A 22,799-nucleotide genomic window follows, 5' to 3' on the forward strand; every position below is an offset into this window, starting at 1 on the left:
TAATGCTTTATTTACAGCTAGCAAAGTCAGGGTATTTCTCCAGAATGGTCTGTAATATACCACTGTGGATAAAATACTTAGCCATTTCTTGAACACTTCTGAGTGAGTTGTTTCTAAATTCATTAATTTTATCGCACTCCAGTACATAATGACGCAGGGTGTGACAATAATCCATCTGGCAAAGTTTACATTTCGTTTGGTCTACATCTGGTGGTGGTGATTTAACCTGCCAAAGATACTTGTAACCCAGCCGGAGCCGGGCGGTAGTGACATCCAAGAGTCTGCTTATTTTGTTGGATGCACCATAGACATGTGGCTCCTCCTGCATGATAGAATGATGATAGATGGACTCACTGGTGTCAATCTCCCTGAGCCTTAAGTCCATAAAATTCAGCTGAAGTTCTTTTCGTATTATTGTTCTCAAACTACTACCTGACAAGCCAAGATTGTAATCTACTCCCTCTTTGAAAGCATACAGCTTAGCCAATTTATCAGTTCTATCATGCATCTGAAGACCAATGTGAGATGGAATCCACAGCATGTGCACTCTGACTCCACTGTCCACAATCCTACCATACCTGTGTCTGGCTTCTGACACAAGCATGCCACAATTTATGCTTAATGAGTTGAGAGAATCAGCAAGAGCAATGGGGAGAAAAGATGATGTGATAAGTCCGTCAGCATTGAAGAAGCAATTCTGAGGTTAGCTGCAGTCACCAGGTCTCCTGGTTGCTCGCCTGATCGACCAGGCTGTTGCTGCCCGCCGGCCACAGTCCAACGTATGCGCCACAGCCCGGCTGATCAGGAACTAATTTGAGGAACTGATCAAATTCTTGAAGAGAGCTAGGGAGGGTCTTGAAAAGTTGTGGTCCCTTTACACTTACCAAGTTCTTTCTCAGCGTACTCGTGTAGTGATTTCGGTGTGTAGATTTGGGGCCACTCCTCTAATTATATTCCAAGTGTAGATTATGATGAGTCTTTCTCGCCTACGTTCTAAGGAGTAAAGTTCGAGGGCCTTCAAGCGCTTCCAATAATTTAGGTGCCTGACAGAATTTATGCAAGCTGTGAAGGCTCTTTGTACATTTTCCTGTTCTGTGAAAACTGTGAAAGTGTATAAACTAAGGGAGGACGAAGTTCGGGTGAAATATAAGTAACTATTGGCAGAAAGGTGGGCTGGAGCAGGTATGAGTAGTGGGGTTGGGGGTTTGAAGAGGGTTGGAATAGTTTTAAAAATGCAGTATTAGAATGTGGGGCAGAAGTTTGTGGTTATAGGAGGGTGGGTGCAGGAGGAAAGAGGAGTGATTGGTGGAATGATGAAGTAAAGGGTGTGATAAAAGAGAAAAATGTAGCATATGAGAGGTATTTACAAAGCAAAAGTGTTATAAGAAGAGTAGAGTATACTGAGAGTAAAAGAAATGTGAAGAGAGTGGTGAGAGAGTGAAAAAGGAGAGCGGATGATAGAGTGGGAGAGGTACTGTCAAGGAATTTTAATGAAAATAAGAAAAAAATTTGGAGTGAGTTAAACAAGTTAAGAAAGCCAAGGGAAAATATAGATTTATCAGTTAAAAACAGAGAAGGGGAGTTAGTAGATGGGGAGATGGAGGTTTTGGGTAGATGGAAAGAATATTTTGAGGAACTTTTAAATGTCGACGAAGAAAGGGAGGCGGTAATTTCATGCTCTGGAGAGGGAGGTATATCATCTTTTAGGAGTGAAGAAGAGCAGGATGTGAGTGTGGGGGAGGTGCGTGAGGCATTACGTAGAATGAAAGGGGGTAAAGCAGCTGGAACTGACGGGATCATGACAGAAATGTTAAAAGCAGGGGACGACATAGTGTTGGAGTGGTTGGTATTTTTGTTTAATAAATGTATGAAAGAGGGGAAGGTACCTAGGGATTGGCGGAGAGAGTGTATAGTCCCTTTATATAAAGGGAAGGGGGACAAAAGAGATTGTAAAAATTATAGAGGAATAAGTTACTGAGTATACCAGGAAAAGTGTACGGTAGGGTTATTATTGAAAGAATTAGAGGTAAGACAGAAAGTAGAATTGCGGATGAGCAAGGAGGTTTCAGAGTGGGTAGGGGATGTGTAGATCAAGTGTTTACATTGAAACATATATGTAAGCAGTATTTAGATAAAGGTAGGGAAGTTTTTATTGCATTTATGGATTTAGAAAAGGCATATGATAGAGTGGAGAGGGAAGCAATGTGGCAGATGTTGCAAGTGCATGGAATAGGTGGTAAGTTACTAAATGCTGTAAAGAGTTTTTATGAGGATAGTGAGGCTCAGGTTAGAGTGTGTAGAAGAGAGGGAGACTACTTCTCGGTAAAAGTAGGTCTTAGACAGGGATGTGTAATGTCACCATGGTTGTTTAATATATTTATAAATGGGGTTGTAAAAGAAGTAAATGCTAGGGTGTTCGGGAGAGGGGTGGGATTAAATTATGGGAAATTAAATACAAAATGGTAAGTGACACAGTTACTTTTTGCTGATGATACTGTGCTTATGGGAGATTCTAAAAAATTGCGAAGGTTAGTGGACGAATTTGGAAATGTGTGTAAAGGTAGAAAGTTGAAAGTGAACATAGAAAAAAGTAAGGTGATGAAAGTATCAAATGATTTAGATAGAGAAAAATTGGATATCAAATTGGGGAGGAGGAGTATGGAAGAAGTGAATGTTTTCAGATATTTGGGAGTTGAAGTGTCAGCGGATGGATTTATGAAGGATGAGGTTAATCATAGAATTGATGAAGGAAAAAAGGTGAGTGGTGCATTGAGGTATATGTGGAGGCAAAAAATGTTATCTATGGAGGCAAAGAAGGGAATGTATGAAAGTATAGTAGTACCAACACTCTTATATGGGTGTGAAGCTTGGGTTGTAAATGCTGCAGCAAGGAGGCGGTTGGAGGCAGTGGAGATGTCCTGTCTAAGAGCAATGTGTGGTGTAAATTATGCAGAAAATTCGGAGTGTGGAAATTAGGAAAAGGTGTGGAGTTAATAAAAGTATTAGTCAGAGGGCTGAAGAGGGTTTGTTGAGGTGGTTTGGTCATTTAGAGAGAATGGATCAAAGTAGAATGACATGGAGAGCGTATAAATCTGTAGGGGAAGGAAGGCGGGGTAGGGGTCGTCCTCGAAAAGGTTGGAGGGAGGGGGTAAAGGAGGTGTTGTGGGCGAGGGGTTTCGACTTCCAGCAAGCGCGCGTGAGCGTGTTAGGAGTTAATGGAGACAAATGGTATTTGGGACCTGACGATCTGTTGGAGTGTGAGCAGGGTAATATTTAATGAAGGGATTCAGGGAAACCGGTTATTTTATATAACCGGACTTGAGTCCTGGAAATGGGAAGTACAATGCCTGCACTCTAAAGGAGGGGTTTGGGATATTGGCAGTTTGGAGGGATATATTGTGTATTTTTATACGTATATACTTCTAAACTGTTGTATTCTGAGCACCTCTGCAAAAACAGTGATTATGTGTGAGTGAGGTGAAAGTGTTGAATGAAGAAAGTATTTTCTTTCGGGGGATTTTCTTTATTGGGTCACCCTGCCGCGGTGGGAGACGGCCGACTTGTTGAAAATACACACACACACACACACACACACACACACACACACACACACACACACACACAGATATATATATATATATATATATATATATATATATATATATATATATATATATATATATATATATATGTCGTGCCGAATATATAAAACTGGTCAATTAGCAAGAACTCATTTAAAATTAAGTCCTTTCTAAAATTTTCTCTTATAAGTTTAAAGATATATTTTTTTCATTAATGTTAATGTAAAAATTTATAATTTTGCTCCAAAAGAATCTTAGAAAACTTACCTAACCTTATTATAACAAGAACAATTTATTTTAGCCTAACCCAACTAAATATATTTTAGATTTGTTTACAATAATTTAATACTAAACAAACACAGTGAAATATATTTTTTTCCGTTAGGTTCAGAATGATTTTGGCGAAATTATTGCATACACAAATTTTCGCTTGTCCTATATGGCAAGATGAGCGTTGCTATTTAAGCCAAGATCGCAAGTTCTGCCTATTCGGCACGACATATATATATATATATATGTATATATATATATATATATATATATATATATATATATATATATATATATATATATATATATATATATATATATATGTGTGCATGTATGTATATGTGTGTGTGTGTGTGTGTGTGTGTATAACAATTTCTGAAATCATAATTTTCTTCCACCACTTGTTATGTCTATTTATCCAACTGCCTAACCTTCGCCTACATCTAAAAATAAAATAAAATAAAATAAAATGTACCCAGTTTTATTTAAAGTAGTTGGCAAGTGCCCATTTGTGGCCATATAAGAATGCTAAATATTTTGTAATTCTCTTTTATAATCATAATTTGTAATGAAAATGCCCTTCAGGGGGGGGGGGGTTGCTTTTATGCTAAAATTGGAAGGGTAACTCCAATTCCTTGAATCAGGAGCGCTGCAACAACATCGTACCGCCTTGCATGGTGTGAATTTGTAACGTTACACAGAACAATGTGGTGTATCCATTTACTGCTACAGTAATAACAATCACCACTTACCCTCTACTGACACACGGCATGAATCCCGAGACATAGATCTCAGTGTATATGCACTGCGAGTTTAATCCTTATTTCAGTAATTAGCATTTACATGACTAGTGGCGTACAAGTGACATGCAGGCTACAATGTACCCCAGTAACCAGCAAACAACTCCTATACACATTATTGATGAGTGACTGATGGTGGGTTAAATTAGATGTGCAGTGGGAGATACATCTAGCAGTGCCAACAGGAGCCACAATGGTAATAAGTTACATTGGTTGACCTCATTGGGTTGTCCTAGGTTAAATTCTATATAATTTATTTTATAAAACCTTTGTAAATGTTTAAAACTTTGCATAGGGCCTAAATAAAAACTTACCTAACAGGAGAATTGCCTACCAGATATCCAGTTGTTTATCCTGTCACAGATGCCAAGGAGTGCTTGCAGAAGTAGGTTGCCAGCTCTCAGCAGCAGCGGTGACCACGTACTCACCACCATCACGGCACTGCTCACGGCCTCCAGTGCCAACCACTAATTATAAAAACCTGTCATCAGTAGCTACTTTAACAGTGCTCTAACTTACGTATAAGCCAAACTATAAGCTAAATATGAATAATTTTTAATTTATATGAAACACAAAGCACATCTGTTGACATAAGCTTATTTTGAATTATCTCAGTTAAATAATTACTACTATATAGTTACACTAATCACGTGTTTAATGTAAACAGTAAAAATATAAGCGCAATCTATGGAAGATCTGTCATTTTAACCTTGAATAAAGCTTACTTCTACCTGTAATTATCTGGTTTCAAGCTCAACTGTTACAGCCTAGCTTCCGGTGGCCTGGTGGCTAAAGCTCCCGCTTCACACACGGAAGGCCCGGGTTCGATTCCCGGCGGGTGGAAACATTTCGACACGCTTCCTTGCACCTGTTGTCCTGACGTTCACCTAGCATCAAATAGGTATCTGGGTGTTAGTCGACTGGTGTGGGTCGCATCCTGGGGGATAAGATTGTGAGGACCCCAATGGAAATAAGTTAGACAGTCCTCGATGACACACTGACTTTCTTGGGTTATCCTGGGTGGCTAACCCTCCAGGGTTAAAAATCCGAACGAAATCTTATCTTATCTTCCCTAGTGATGCCTGATAAGTCAAGTTGTTCTGCCCGCAGGCCTGCACACCTATCACAACCTTAGCGGATCTGACGAAAAAAAATTCTGTATGCGTAAACAGTTAAAAAGCTGAAAAATAAAGTCGTGGAGCTCGAATGTTGATATCCTTCAAGGTGGGTACCATGAGGCTAGTGAATTCCTTTCATTTTTACATTCATGGGGGGAGGGGATCAGCAGCGCTAAACCCGTAGGGATAACAGTGCCTGGGGGAATGGAAAGCATTCATGCTCGATTCAAGGAACTGGAGCACAGATCCAGTTCCTTCGATCAAGAGACCTCATCAACATCAAGAGACTTTCTTTGTGCTTAACAATTTGTATTACATGTTAAACTACATTTTAATACTGCGGGAAGAAACTAAGTTTAAGTAACCTCCCTCGAGGGGTGAGCCTAGTGAAGAGTTCTTCATCCAAAAATTGAAGTAACCTTCCCATTCCTCAGATGAAACCTACTTATTTTTTATTCCCAGGAGCAGTATGGGCCTTAGGGGTTTAGCGCTTCTCTGTAATAATAATAATGACATTCTCAGTGTTACTGACACTCCTGCTTTTCAATATTATTACTTGTCCCGTATCTGTTAGTCCCTAAAGTTGTGGTAGTGAAGGTTAAGGAAACCGATCTGAGAAGAGGTATTTTTTTTCTAATTATTTTAGAACATTTTGCTTAATTTAAAACATCCGAAATTTGCGTATAGTTATCCGCCAATAACAATTTTTATTAAAAATTTTAGATACTTCGCAGTGTTGATAATTTTTACCCCACCTTAATACTTCCAGCAGGACTAAGGTAGCTAACACGTTTGTATAGCATTTTCTCCAAATAAGTGACCCACAACCGCAAGCTAACACAGGTGCCTATTTTTATTGCTAAGTGTGCATGGGTACAGTAAAACTACCCATGTGTATGTTTCATAGATTCGGTGAACGAATTCTGGATTTTTAGGTTGTGAGCTGAACGTTTTTTTTTTTTTTTTTTTTTTTTTATTCACCGGTATTCTCCCGGCCCGGGTCTTTTCCAAGTAGTGGTGACCCGGCCTTGGCTCCCTATCTGGGGAGTGTCTCGAGACTTAAGTCTCCCATGGGAGGAGGTACAAGTACCCCCTCATCTTTGGGACCAAGTGTCCCCAGGCCTAGCCACATTCCCCGCCCTCACGGGGCTCGTAGGGAGAAGCTAGGCCTCTGGTCTGCCATCTGCCCCGCCCTAAAAGGGCTCTTGGGGATGGCAGTCTTATGAGCTGCAGATGGTAGCAAGCTCAGGCTATCAGATTAAGAGCTGAACGTGTACACCAGTGAGCTATACATAAGAACGAAGAAACATTGCAGTCGGCCTGCTAGTCCATGCTAGGCAGGACTAATTCACATCCAATCATACGCACTCACGTACCCATCCAACCTACATGTAAAGCTACTCAAAATTCGTGCCTTACTGTCGTTGTTACCTGGGAGTCTGTTCTAGTCGTCTGCTACTCTTGCTAAATTTCTCCAACCTGAATCCATTGCTGCGAGTCCTGTCTTGGTTGGACATTTTCAACATGCTATTTATATCCCCTTTATTTATTCCTGCTTTCCATTTATACGCTTCAGTCATATCTCCCCTAATTATACGCCTTTCCAGAGATGCAAATACAGTGTTTTCAGCCTATCTTCGTGGGGAAAGGTTTCTAATACAAGGAATAAATTTCATGAAAATTCTATATAACCAATTTCCACTTCTCCCAGAGCCAATAACCAAGTATATCCCAGTTTAAGATGTGAGGTAGTTTAATTCTTACGGAATAGGTCTGTAAATTAGCAGTTGGCCGGGTCCCAGATCCAAGTTTCACTAAGAGCGGGACTGTCACCAAATATCTGATGGTCAGGTTTTGGTGACGTAATAAGACGACTGTAGACAAGTCAAAAATGGACAGTACTAAAAATTTTCCAACTCATCTTAGTACTAGCAGTACTGACGACCAGAGCACTGGCATAAGTTTCATCCAAATAGGTATGTTTCTATCTGCTATATACAAGGTAGCGAAGAAAACGGAGGAGCCTCCACCACTCCTTGTAGTGGAAGAGTAGTGTTTAATATAATATAATATAATATAATATAATATAATATAATATAATAATAATAATAATAATAATAATAATAATAATAATAATAGTATCTTTATTTACTACAAGTACATGTACATGGTATACATACAGCTATATAGAAAGCCCCTTGTTATACTGAACATTTCGGGCAAATTAGGTCAGTGTCCCAGGATGCGACCCACACCAGTCTACTAACACCCAGGTACCCATCGTAGTAAATATCTTTATTCACTACAAGTACATGTACAAGGTATACAGGCCTAGCTGACATCAATGACATACTACTATATAGAAAGTCGCTTGTTACGCAGAGCATTTCGGGCAAATTAGGTCAGTTTTGTCCCAGGATGCGACCCACACCTGTCGACTAACACCCAGGTACCCATTTTACTGATGGGTGAACATAAACAACCGATGTAAAGAAACACTTCCAGTGTTTCCACCCAGGAAATACAATCCTCTCTACGGGTCATCTAAAACTAAGGCCTTCAACTTAAGGCACCTAAAATGGAGGAATATAGCAAATAATATTGTTGCAGTAATAACACCAGGAGGCAGCTCTGATGAAAACTCACACTCACACGAGCTTTTAAATCTCTGCACAAAATTCAATTTAAACCAGCAAATAATAGAGCCTACTAGACTGGAGAATACACTAGACCTCATCTTCACTAACAATGATGATCTGATAAGAAATGTCACCATATCAAAAACAATATACTCAGATCACAACATAATTGAGGTTCAGACATGTATGCGTGGAGCCTCAGACCGACAAAATGAGACTAGTCACGAGGGAGCATTCACCAAATTCAACTTCAATAACAAAAACATAAAGTGGGACCAAGTAAACCAAGTCCTAACCGATATAAGCTGGGAAGATATACTAAGCAACACAGACCCAAACTTATGCCTAGAACAGATTAACTCGGTGGCACTCGATGTATGCACAAGGCTTATTCCTCTAAGAAAAAGGAGGAGTAGATGTAAAATAGAAAGAGACAGGCGCTCCCTTTACAGGCGACGGAAAAGAATAACAGAGCGGCTAAAAGAGGTCAATATATCAGAAATGCGCAGGGAGACACTGGTCAGAGAAATAGCAAGCATCGAACTTAAGCTAAAAGAATCCTTTAGGAGTCAGGAATCGCGGGAAGAACTAAAAGCCATAAATGAAATCGAAAGAAACCCAAAGTATTTCTTCTCCTATGCCAAATCAAAATCGAGAACAACGTCCAGTATTGGGCCCCTACTTAAACAAGATGGGTCCTACACAGATGACAGCAAGGAAATGAGTGAGCTACTCAAGTCCCAATATGACTCAGTTTTTAGCAAGCCGCTAACCAGACTGAGAGTCGAAGATCAAAATGAATTTTTTATGAGAGAGCCACAAAATTTGATTAACACAAGCCTATCCGATGTTATCCTGACGCCAAATGACTTCGAACAGGCGATAAATGACATGCCCATGCACTCTGCCCCAGGGCCAGACTCATGGAACTCTGTGTTCATCAAGAACTGCAAGAAGCCCCTATCACGAGCCTTTTCCATCCTATGGAGAGGGAGCATGGACACGGGGGTCGTCCCTCAGTTACTAAAAACAACAGACATAGCCCCACTCCACAAAGGGGGCAGTAAAGCAACAGCAAAGAACTACAGACCAATAGCACTAACATCCCATATCATAAAAATCTTTGAAAGGGTCCTAAGAAGCAAGATCACCACCCATCTAGAAACCCATCAGTTACACAACCCAGGGCAACATGGGTTTAGAACAGGTCGCTCCTGTCTGTCTCAACTACTGGATCACTACGACAAGGTCCTAAATGCACTAGAAGACAAAAAGAATGCAGATGTAATATATACAGACTTTGCAAAAGCCTTCGACAAGTGTGACCATGGCGTAATAGCGCACAAAATGCGCGCTAAAGGAATAACAGGAAAAGTTGGTCGATGGATCTATAATTCCCTCACTAACAGAACACAGAGAGTAGTCGTCAACAGAGTAAAGTCCGAGGCAGCTACGGTGAAAAGCTCTGTTCCACAAGGCACAGTACTAGCTCCCATCTTGTTCCTCATCCTCATATCCGACATAGACAAGGATGTCAGCCACAGCACCGTGTCTTCCTTTGCAGATGACACCCGAATCTGCATGACAGTGTCTTCCATTGCAGACACTGCAAGGCTCCAGGCGGACATCAACCAAATCTTTCAGTGGGCTGCAGAAAACAATATGAAGTTCAACGATGAGAAATTTCAATTACTCAGATATGGTAAACATGAGGAAATTAAATCTTCATCAGAGTACAAAACAAATTCTGGCCACAAAATAGAGCGAAACACCAACGTCAAAGACCTGGGAGTGATTATGTCGGAGGATCTCACCTTCAAGGACCATAACATTGTATCAATCGCATCTGCTAGAAAAATGACAGGATGGATAATGAGAACCTTCAAAACTAGGGAGGCCAAGCCCATGATGACACTCTTCAGGTCACTTGTTCTATCTAGGCTGGAATATTGCTGCACTCTAACAGCACCTTTCAAGGCAGGTGAAATTGCCGACCTAGAAAATGTACAGAGAACTTTCACGGCGCGCATAACGGAGATAAAACACCTCAATTACTGGGAGCGCTTGAGGTTTCTAAACCTGTATTCCCTGGAACGCAGGAGGGAGAGATACATGATTATATACACCTGGAAAATCCTAGAGGGACTAGTACCGAACTTGCACACGACAATCACTCACTACGAAAGCAAAAGACTGAGACTGTTCAACTGCCTCCCAGCACACATAAGGGGGATTACCAACAGACCCCTGGCAGTCTTCAAGCTGGCACTGGACAAGCACCTAAAGGCAGTTCCTGATCAGCCGGGCTGTGGCTCGTACGTTGGTTTGCGTGCAGCCAGCAGCAACAGCCTGGTTGATCAGGCGCTGATCCACCAGGAGGCCTGGTCACAGACCGGGCCGCGGGGGCGTTGACCCCCGAAACTCTCTCCAGGTAAACTCCAGTATAAGTAGCATATCAGCGCATTGCTGATGTACCTAATTTTGGCTGCCCCTGACTACCTAACAGTAAACACGGTATCTGTATGTTAGAAATTCCAGTACAGTGCACGTTGGAGGTATTAGTCTTCTGGACAAATGTATCCATGTACAGAAGCGGAATGGATCTTAAAAACCGGCCCGGGCATCCGTTACCTATCGGGCCGGCTCATTAACTGTTGAGGGTCAAAGGCGTGTTTTCACTGCTCAGCTAAGGTGCATTCCATTTTCGTTTCAGTCTTTGTGCAGCGGCTATGACTTCAGTTTTTCGTGACATTTTTTCAGTTTTTTTCCCCCCCAGCCCAGAGGCTCACTGGGCATTGCCCAAAAGTCAGTATGGCCATGTCCGCCTCTGTCTATGTACCTAATGATATTAAAAAAAAAAAATCCATACCCTCGGTGTTCTTGGATAACTTTACACTCAGATATACCAAAATGGGGATACGTTTTTTTTTTTTTACCCGTCGCACGTGTGCCCAGCTCTCTAGATCCTCTCACTGTTCTCATATCTTCACAACAAATGTTCTAAAATGCATCATCACACATATTTATAATTACACTGAACATCATTTATGTATGTTTAGACATCCATGTATGAAACTATAAGCTACATATAGAATATCAATTATAAATTTAATATGTATATATACGTAAAAGTAGGCCTATTCATAAACCTAAATGAGTTTATATGTAATTAAACGAAAACCGTTCTTATTTAACATAACTCAAATTTTCCCAGGGTAGAGAGAGAGAGAGAGAGAGAGAGAGAGAGAGAGAGAGAGAGAGAGAGAGAGAGAGAGCGAGAGAGGTAAATGAAGAAATGAGATAAGAGGAAGGCCTACCCAGTCGGTAGGGGCGAGGATATTGTGGAGTCCTGGGCAGGCTGTGAGTAGCAAGGTCAACACCTCCTTCAGGAAGGTCAGACACAGGTCTTCCTCGTCCCGTGCTGCCTCACGCAGCGACCACTTCACTGCCTGAACACAAAGAAACAACACTTAGTTTAACTTTCATATACACTTTAGCAAAACTGAATACATCAGCAATGTGTTTCTATCCTATTTTATATGATAGTTATATAATGTGAACAACATTTTGCTATGTTTCCCTGCCATGTTCCCTCACACAAGATGGGTTACATATCAGACTAAAAGACTTCAGTAGAGCAATGAGGATATCGTCAACTGTTCCATTAAAGGTTCATTAGATACGAGAGCTTCAAAGGTATCCATAGCTGGGATTTCTACTACATCTGAAGTAGCGTTTCTCAAGATAGTCTGTCCCAAACACAAGAGGAATGGAATTTGTATAAGGATATCTTCAGCATCACGAGATTTGGCCAATAAAAATCTATATACAGAAGATATCTAAACTTGCACAGACATCAATATATAACAAACGCAGATTCGTTTGTGCTTAAAAATACTTGCACTAGCCTCGCATCAACCAGTCGGAGCAACATAAAACAAACTATTACACTTGGACTAAGCAAGAGTCAGTAAATGTAGGCTGCTCCTCCGACAAAGACTAATCACAAATTATTATTATGCTGACCCACACAGTTTAATGAAAAGTCTGACATGGTTAAATAAAAACTGACATAGCATACGTAAGCTCTGACACTGCGAGTCTGCCGAATTATGAAAGGCCTGACACAGAGTAATGGTCACAGCATAATGAACAGTCTGCCACAACATAATGAACGGTCTGCATAACAGCATAATAAAAGGTAAAGAAGTCTGATACAGTGTAGTGACAGTTGTTACACAGGAAAGCCTGCCACATAATGAAAGGTCTGCCTCAGTGTAATGAAATGCCTGATACAGCGTAATGAAAGCTATGAATCATTCTTTCAGTAAAACACACTCACACAGGTAAGTCGGTTACTCCCACGAATCTATTAATGCTCGTACACACGCGTCAACATCCCCCCACTCCACATCGCAGGGATATATGTATACCTGTGTTGCAACAAGACTTTGGGTCAAATGCGTCCATGTATCAATGGTTGACAATTTAATTATAACTGATTCTTTACCATCCATAAATGCTCTTAACTCCTTGAGTATTACTTGTGGTATGTTTGTGTCAGAAGATAGACACAAGTATAGTACGATTGTGGACAGTGGAGTCCGAGTACACCTGTGGACTCTATCTCAGATCAGTCTTCAGATGCATGACAGAACTGACAAATTAGCAAAGTCATATGCCTTCAAAGAGGGAGTAGAAAACAATCTTGGACTGTCAATTAACAGTTTGAGAACAATAATACAAAAAGAACTTCATTAACTTTAGACCGAGGGAGAATACATCAGTCAGTCCACCTATCATGCAGGAGCCACGTCTGTGGTGCATCCAGCGAAATAAGCAGACTCTTGGATGTCATTACTGCCAGGCTCCAGCTGGTTTACCAGTATCTCTGGGAGGTTAAATCACCGCTACCAAATGATGTAGACCAAACGAAGTGTAAAGTTTGCGAGATAGGCAATTGTCACACCTTGCGTCATTATGTGCTGGAATGTGATAAAATTAATGAATTCAGAGACAACTCACTCAGAAATGTTAAAAGTATTTTATCCAGTGACATAATACTAACCATTCTGGAAAAATACCTAGTCTTTGCCCACTGTAAACAACGCATAACCATATTTATTTTTTTTTACAAGCGCACCTTGCTAAAATGTAAGGTAAAATTTTTGTGGCTTAATTAATGTCTGCATAAATAACTCAATACGATTGTAACCAAATATAAACACCAAATATAGCCACTGTAGCTTGGTTAGCTATGAAAATTTTGCGGCCCAGTCCCTGGATCGATTATATTGTGCCTCTCATCTTTTGACTACAGCCCACGGGATGGGTATGAGGTGCATAATACAGTTATTAAACTAACTACCGGTTTGTATATATTGACAATTTACTTTCATATTTTAGGGATTCGAGTATTCTTCATGTTACTGAGGAGGCCTTAATAACGTGGAGTCGATAACTTTAAGCCTAAAAATGTAAGAAAACACAAGATGGTCCAGTCATATCACACTGGTTGATCAAGGCTTTTTATGCTGGGCCTATGTGCTCAGCTCAGTCCCTGAATACACAACTAGGTGAGCACAGGCAGACAGACGAACACACTCACGAACGCATGCACGCAAACACACACACACACACACACACACACACACACACACACACACACACACACACACACACACACACACACACAGGAGAAGATTATCAGGAGGAGAGTGGTGGAGCACCTGGAACGGAACAGGAGTATAAATGCCAACCAGCACGGATTCACGGAAGGCAAATCCTGTGTCACAAACCTTCTGGAGTTTTATGATAAAATAACAGAAGTAAGACAAGAGAGAGAGGGGTGGGTTGATTGCATCTTCTTGGACTGCAAGAAGGCCTTTGACACAGTTCCTCACAAGAGATTAGTGCAGAAGCTAGAGCATCAGGCGCATATAACAGGAAGGGCACTGCAATGGATCAGAGAATACCTGACAGGGAGGCAACAACGAGTCATGGTACGTAATGATGTATCACAGTGGGCACCTGTGACGAGCGGGGTCCCACAGGGGTCGGTCCAAGGACCAGTGCTATTTTTGGTATATGTGAACGACATGACGGAAGGGTTAGACTCAGAAGTGTCCCTGTTTGCAGATGATGTGAAGTTAATGAGGAGAATTAAATCTGATGAGGACCAGGCAGGACTTCAAAGAGACCTGGACAGACTGGACACCTGGTCCAGCAAATGGCTTCTCGAATTTAATCCTGCCAAATGCAAAGTCATGAAGATGGGAGAGGGGCACAGAAGACCACAGACAGAGTATAGGCTAGGTGGCCAAAGACTGCAAACCTCACTCAAGGAGAAAGATCTTGGGGTGAGTATAACACCGAGCATGTCTCCGGAAGCACACATCAATCAGATAACTGCTGCAGCATATGGGCGCCTGGCAAACCTGAGAACAGCATTCCGATACCTTAGTAAGGAATCATTCAAGACACTGTACACCGTGTATGTCAGGCCCATACTGGAGTATGCAGCACCTGTTTGGAACCCGCACTTGATAAAGCACGTCAAGAAACTAGAGAAAGTGCAAAGGTTTGCGACAAGGTTAGTTCCAGAGCTAAGGGGAATGTCCTATGAGGAAAGATTAAGGGAAATCGGCCTGACCACACTGGATGACGCTACATTTCAGCATCAGGGCAAATATCTGCCTCGTTGTGCTCCCGGCTTTCTGGTGTTTTCACGGTCGCTCTTACGTGCTAGAACTTTAATTTGTGTCATCAATCCTATACGATACATCCCTCTAGCGCCTGGAACCAATCTTGGGCGGAAAACATTATATACTGAGTCAAAAAAGGAGAATTAGTGTGCATTACCTAGCAGAGTTTACTGCCAGAGGGGAATCATAGGCCTGTTTCCCGTGTGAAAAAAAAAATAATAATAATTGAACGTTGTGTCAGAGGAAAGAAAGTCTCCCTGAAAGCATTGAGTATACATAGTGTATAGTGTATACTACAGTGGCTCCCTAGTATATTGATGATAAAGGCTAAAGTGTCATTTGAAAACAGGTGAATTTGTAAATGAAGTGATAAGCCTATAGAGGCAGGTGCCAGAAGTCGCCAGAAACTTACCACAGGTCAGCTGTTTTTAATAATCTTCCTGGCCTGCTAGTGTACTCGCATATAATCTAGTGATACCAGTGAATAGCAGAATACAGTGTTGTAGTAGCAACTAACCAGTATTATAATGGTACTTAGTGGAGTGGAGTGACTTTCATTAGTTTCTTTTTCTTGAAATACCAGACGTTACTGTGAATTTCATATAACCTGTAGTTACCAGCGGTCGCAATATACACAACGAGAAGCAATTATTACTACAGAAAAAGCGTCCTTCCTCCAAAATTTGCACCAGTCAACTATAGTGATAATATAGCATTTATTGTGGTGGAGACGGAAAAACAAAAATAGAAAAGCCAGATACAGCGATTGATAAACAAAGAGGTCGACTGTACGTCATTGTAGGAGCTGCCAGATATCACCGGCTCTTCAACACGCAAGTTATACTTTTGTATCAGTCAAATCACATATTACTCGGGTAGATAATTTCCAGTAGATCCTTCATGTGTTAGCTCAAATCACCGACCAGTATGTTTTAAATAAGTGACCCACTGATCAGAGCAGATCGACTGGTCCGAACCCTTGACTGGTCCGAACCCTTGACTGGTCCGAACCCGGGACTGGTTTCAAACAGTTTCGTTGGACAATAAAGCAGACTGTAAACGGATGGGTTTGTAGGCGCCCTTATAAACACAAACATTAAAAATCAGGAACGTGACGGTAAGCTGTCCAATATACAAAAAGAGTTAGAAACAGAAATACAAATAGCTAGAGCTTCATTTAAGGTTATTAATATAATATTCAAGAGGTTGCTAGTAGACTTGCAGTAAATCAACCATTCAAATCATTATGAAGCTGTGTGTAGTCTGTGGTCAGTCAAACAAACGGGCTACCACATGGATAAATTGTCATTTTTGTGGAAATTGGTGTCACGCTCCTTGTGCAGATATCCCAGAACTAGCTACAAGCAGTATTAAAACAGAGAAGTGTTTTTGGGTATGCCCAAATGAGGAAAATCTGTGGACTAAAATCACAAGGGTATTAAAAGAGGATAACATCAAAGCTGCTTTCATAGAAAACCTGGAAGCTTTCTACAACAGATGGGAACATAAAAAGTCCGGGCTGAATGGTACTGCCCTTGATACTGGCCATGTAGTCACAAACTGTAAGGCTGGAGGTGATGTCCTGGTAGTCAGTAAATGTAGGGCTGATAGTGCTGTCCTGGGAGACAGTAATGGTGAAGCTGGAGGTGCTGTCCTGGGAGACAGTAATGGTGAAGCTGGAGATACTGTCCTGGGAGACAGTAATGGTGAAGCTGGAGGTGCTGTCCTGGGAGACAGTAATGGTGAAGCTGGAGATACTGTCCTGGTAGACAGTAATGGTGAAGCTAGAGATTTTGTCCAGGTAGTCGGGAATTATACGCAGGAAGGAATACATATAAATGACCTCATAGAGGACAGGAGCCATAGTAGGGAAACAAGTGTAGTCAAAGATAAGATAAAACCAATATTGCAAACCAGAAATACCGCAGGAAATAGCAAACAAGAGGACTCCAATAGCAATAGTGAGGATAAATTACCAAAAACAACTGGTGGGAGCTCCATTGTTGGTGCTAAGGAGGATAGGAATAAAACAGGGAAACATGCACCAACAGGGAATACAGTCACAGAAACCCAAGGCAAACGGAAACCAAGCCTGTGCACATACTATGCACTTGGTATCTGCTGGCATGGGAAATCTGGAAAAACAGATGGGACATGCAACTATGACCACCCTAGAAAATGTCATGCCCATATGACAACAGGAAAATGCAAACTCCCTTCCTGTAAGCTTTTTCACCCTGAAATGTGTACCTCTTCAGTACAGGAAAGACTGTGCTATAACTTAAATTGCCAGGCATACCATCTAAAGGGGACAAAAAGATACAAAACATCCAGGCCATGGGAAAACCTGGGTAGCCACAGCCACTCAAGAGGGAGAGGTTTTTTAGTGCCAGGAAGGAAAAAAAACTGGCAGGAAATGGCAGAAATCGTACACCAAATCCAGTCATTCCTGGAGTGGAACCACAGTCGATGGCCTCCACTCCAAACCAACAGATACAGATACTAATGCCGGAAAAAAAATCCCCCCCCAGTACCAACAATACCACCAGTCCGATAACATTCTTCTTTGCAAATATACAGGGTCTAAAGCCAGCAATAAACAACAAAATACCTTTCATCCGTGGACTGCTTGCAGAGGCAAAGGCAATGTTCGCGGCTTTCACTGAGACCCACATAAAGGATCACTTGGACAACGAAATATGGATCCCAGGTTACAACCTATACAGATGTGACAGAGTGAACAGGCAAAAGGGGGGGGTTGGCCTGTACATTGCAGAGTCACTTGTTTGCACAGAACTGCTTAATGCCTCAAATGACGTAGTGGAAGTTTTAGCAGTAAAGGTCGAGAACCAAAACCTAGTCATTGTGGTAGTCTACAAGCCTCCGGATGCAACATCCCAGCAATTCCAGGAACAGCTGTTAAAAATTGACCACTGTCTGGAAAATCTTCCAGCTCCTGCACCCAACATCTTGCTCCTGGGGGATTTCAACTTAAGGCACCTAAAATGGAGGAATATAGCAAATAATATTGTTGCAGTAATAACACCAGGAGGCAGCTCTGATGAAAACTCACACTCACACGAGCTTTTAAATCTCTGCACAAAATTCAATTTAAACCAGCAAATAATAGAGCCTACTAGACTGGAGAATACACTAGACCTCATCTTCACTAACAATGATGATCTGATAAGAAATGTCACCATATCAAAAACAATATACTCAGATCACAACATAATTGAGGTTCAGACATGTATGCGTGGAGCCTCAGACCGACAAAATGAGACTAGTCACGAGGGAGCATTCACCAAATACAACTTCAATAACAAAAACATAAAGTGGGACCAAGTAAACCAAGTCCTAACCGATATAAGCTGGGAAGATATACTAAGCAACACAGACCCAAACTTATGCCTAGAACAGATTAACTCGGTGGCACTCGATGTATGCACAAGGCTTATTCCTCTAAGAAAAAGGAGGAGTAGATGTAAAATAGAAAGAGACAGGCGCTCCCTTTACAGGCGACGGAAAAGAATAACAGAGCGGCTAAAAGAGGTCAATATATCAGAAATGCGCAGGGAGACACTGGTCAGAGAAATAGCAAGCATCGAACTTAAGCTAAAAGAATCCTTTAGGAGTCAGGAATCGCGGGAAGAACTAAAAGCCATAAATGAAATCGAAAGAAACCCAAAGTATTTCTTCTCCTATGCCAAATCAAAATCGAGAACAACGTCCAGTATTGGGCCCCTACTTAAACAAGATGGGTCCTACACAGATGACAGCAAGGAAATGAGTGAGCTACTCAAGTCCCAATATGACTCAGTTTTTAGCAAGCCGCTAACCAGACTGAGAGTCGAAGATCAAAATGAATTTTTTATGAGAGAGCCACAAAATTTGATTAACACAAGCCTATCCGATGTTATCCTGACGCCAAATGACTTCGAACAGGCGATAAATGACATGCCCATGCACTCTGCCCCAGGGCCAGACTCATGGAACTCTGTGTTCATCAAGAACTGCAAGAAGCCCCTATCACGAGCCTTTTCCATCCTATGGAGAGGGAGCATGGACACGGGGGTCGTCCCTCAGTTACTAAAAACAACAGACATAGCCCCACTCCACAAAGGGGGCAGTAAAGCAACAGCAAAGAACTACAGACCAATAGCACTAACATCCCATATCATAAAAATCTTTGAAAGGGTCCTAAGAAGCAAGATCACCACCCATCTAGAAACCCATCAGTTACACAACCCAGGGCAACATGGGTTTAGAACAGGTCGCTCCTGTCTGTCTCAACTACTGGATCACTACGACAAGGTCCTAAATGCACTAGAAGACAAAAAGAATGCAGATGTAATATATACAGACTTTGCAAAAGCCTTCGACAAGTGTGACCATGGCGTAATAGCGCACAAAATGCGCGCTAAAGGAATAACAGGAAAAGTTGGTCGATGGATCTATAATTTCCTCACTAACAGAACACAGAGAGTAGTCGTCAACAGAGTAAAGTCCGAGGCAGCTACGGTGAAAAGCTCTGTTCCACAAGGCACAGTACTAGCTCCCATCTTGTTCCTCATCCTCATATCCGACATAGACAAGGATGTCAGCCACAGCACCGTGTCTTCCTTTGCAGATGACACCCGAATCTGCATGACAGTGTCTTCCATTGCAGACACTGCAAGGCTCCAGGCGGACATCAACCAAATCTTTCAGTGGGCTGCAGAAAACAATATGAAGTTCAACGATGAGAAATTTCAATTACTCAGATATGGTAAACATGAGGAAATTAAATCTTCATCAGAGTACAAAACAAATTCTGGCCACAAAATAGAGCGAAACACCAACGTCAAAGACCTGGGAGTGATTATGTCGGAGGATCTCACCTTCAAGGACCATAACATTGTATCAATCGCATCTGCTAGAAAAATGACAGGATGGATAATGAGAACCTTCAAAACTAGGGAGGCCAAGCCCATGATGACACTCTTCAGGTCACTTGTTCTATCTAGGCTGGAATATTGCTGCACTCTAACAGCACCTTTCAAGGCAGGTGAAATTGCCGACCTAGAAAATGTACAGAGAACTTTCACGGCGCGCATAACGGAGATAAAACACCTCAATTACTGGGAGCGCTTGAGGTTTCTAAACCTGTATTCCCTGGAACGCAGGAGGGAGAGATACATGATTATATACACCTGGAAAATCCTAGAGGGACTAGTACCGAACTTGCACACGAAAATCACTCACTACGAAAGCAAAAGACTTGGCAGACGATGCACCATCCCCCCAATGAAAAGCAGGGGTGTCACTAGCACGTTAAGAGACCATACAATAAGTGTCAGGGGACCGAGACTGTTCAACTGCCTCCCAGCACACATAAGGGGGATTACCAACAGACCCCTGGCAGTCTTCAAGCTGGCACTGGACAAGCACCTAAAGGCAGTTCCTGATCAGCCGGGCTGTGGCTCGTACGTTGGTTTGCGTGCAGCCAGCAGCAACAGCCTGGTTGATCAGGCGCTGATCCACCAGGAGGCCTGGTCACAGACCGGGCCGCGGGGGCGTTGACCCCCGAAACTCTCTCCAGGTAAACTCCAGGTAAACACTGGAGGACAGGAGGGTCAGGGGAGACATGATAACGACATATAAAATACTGCGTGGAATAGACAAGGTGGACAAAGACAGGATGTTCCAGGGAGGGGACACAGAAACAAGAGGCCACAATTGGAAGTTGAAGACACAAATGAGTCAGAGAGATAGTAGGAAGTATTTCTTCAGTCATAGAGTTGTAAGGCAGTGGAATAGCCTAGAAAATGACGTAGTGGAGGCAGGAACCACACACAGTTTTAAGACGAGGTTTGATAAAGCTCATGGAGCGGGGAGAGAGAGGGCCTAGTAGCAACCGGTGAAGAGGCGGGGCCAGGAGCTAGGACTCGACCCCTGCAACCACAAATAGGTGAGTACAAATAGGTGAGTACAGGTACTCGGTAGTACAGCTGAAAATTACACACATGAGTCACAGGGATATCAGTAAATCAGTATTTCTTCAGTCTTATGTGGTCGAAAGGTGGAATGACCTCAGCGAAGTGGTGGAGGCTGACTTCTTACAGTTAGTTTTAAGAAACAGTATCTTTCACTCCACAGCAGGATTCGAACCTTCACATCCTGCGAAAGCACTGTATACTCTGATACTAAGTGTGCAGGTTCGAATCCTCCTGTGGAGTGAGAGATAATGTTTGTTAAAAGTTCGCTCCTTTTGTGAACTGTTAAGCATAGTTTTAAGAATATATACGATAGGGCCCACGAGGCTAGGAGAGCGTCTGAGAAACGGCCAGTTGAAAGGCAGAGCCAGGAGCTAAGACGCGACCCGTGCAACCACATATAGGTAAGTATACATACATACATACACACACACACACACACACACAAACTTTTCTGTGAATATAATAATAATAAAACGCTAAAGTGTAAGGGAGATTCCGAAGACTTGTGGTGGTGATTTCGTGTTGGAGAGGGAGATACCGAGGGCTTGTGGTGTTCATTCATCAGTTATATATTCTTAAGATCTTACTTGGATAATTGGGTTTAATCGACTGCACGAGGGTCAATAAGGTTGTATGCAACCTATTCACCAATCAAGGATACTTTAATCTCTTAAAAATGAATTACAGAAGCTCCTAGGAAATTGTCGAAAAGTTCAACTGCTTCAAATGTAAAAAAAAAAAAAAAAAAAAAAAAAAAAAAAAAAAAAAAAAAAAAAAAAAAAAAAAAAAGAGTAAAATGTGGATACAAAGAACAAATAATTCTATATAGAAGAACCTCAGTGGTGCTCCCTCCCCAGTGATGTACCCATCACCAGCAATAATGTTCAAGGGTGGCTTGATACATTGCCTACATGCGCAGGTGCTACTGCCATTCAATGAAGTGTTGAGTCTTGATCCTCCTTCAAATGTATGTGTATATATATATATATATATATATATATATATATATATATATATATATATATATATATATATATATATATATATATATATATATATATATATAAGTAGTGATGATTTCTACAGAGCGGTCCATGCGGCAGAGTGGCTTCCTCCCAAAAGGCCTTCTACAGAGCGGTCTCCTTTTCACACCTATATGCTAATGACCTTTTTCACACCTATATGCTAATGACCTTTTTCACACCTATATGCTAATGACCTTAACCCCACCCATGACCCCACCCACGACCCCCACCCACGCCCCCCACCCACGACCCCCCACCCATGACCCCCACCCGCGCCCCTGTGCCCCCCCCACCCCCCCCCACCCGCCGCTCCCTCGTGCCCGCCCGTGCTCCTCACGCCCGGCCGTCACGCCCGACCGCACCTTCTGCTGCACCTTCTGCAGCATCATCCGGATCGCCCCTGCGCCCCGAATTTTTTTCCGATTTTTTTCAAATTTTTTTTTAATTTCATTTTCTTATGATCTCCATCTCCTCGGATCAAATTTTTGAGGTTCCCCCTCCCACTTTCACCCCCATCCCAATTTTTTTCGAATTTCATTTTCTCATGATCTCCTCGGATCAAGTTTTTTGAGGTTCCCCCCTCCCACTTTCACCCACCGTCCCAATTTTTTCTCGATAAAACATTCTTATGATCTCCTCGGATCAAGTTTTTTGGATTCCCCCCTCTGGGGGTAAGCATTCAAA

At 41.9% G+C, this 22,799-nt stretch overlaps 1 protein-coding gene across 1 annotated transcript in view; it reads right to left on the minus strand.

Moving 5' to 3' along the window:
* LOC128686232 (uncharacterized) overlaps positions 1-22,799 on the minus strand; it is a 71,159-nt gene that overhangs the window by 4,664 nt on the left and 43,696 nt on the right. The window contains exons 5-6 of the mRNA XM_053773077.2: positions 11,726-11,857; positions 4,986-5,118 (exon numbers count right to left, since the gene is read on the minus strand). Coding sequence (XP_053629052.2) covers positions 4,986-5,118; positions 11,726-11,857 — 265 coding nt within the window. The remainder of the gene's footprint in view (positions 1-4,985; positions 5,119-11,725; positions 11,858-22,799) is intronic.

Source organism: Cherax quadricarinatus, chromosome 9, assembly GCF_038502225.1.
Source record: "Cherax quadricarinatus isolate ZL_2023a chromosome 9, ASM3850222v1, whole genome shotgun sequence".
Lineage (NCBI taxonomy): Eukaryota > Metazoa > Arthropoda > Malacostraca > Decapoda > Parastacidae > Cherax > Cherax quadricarinatus.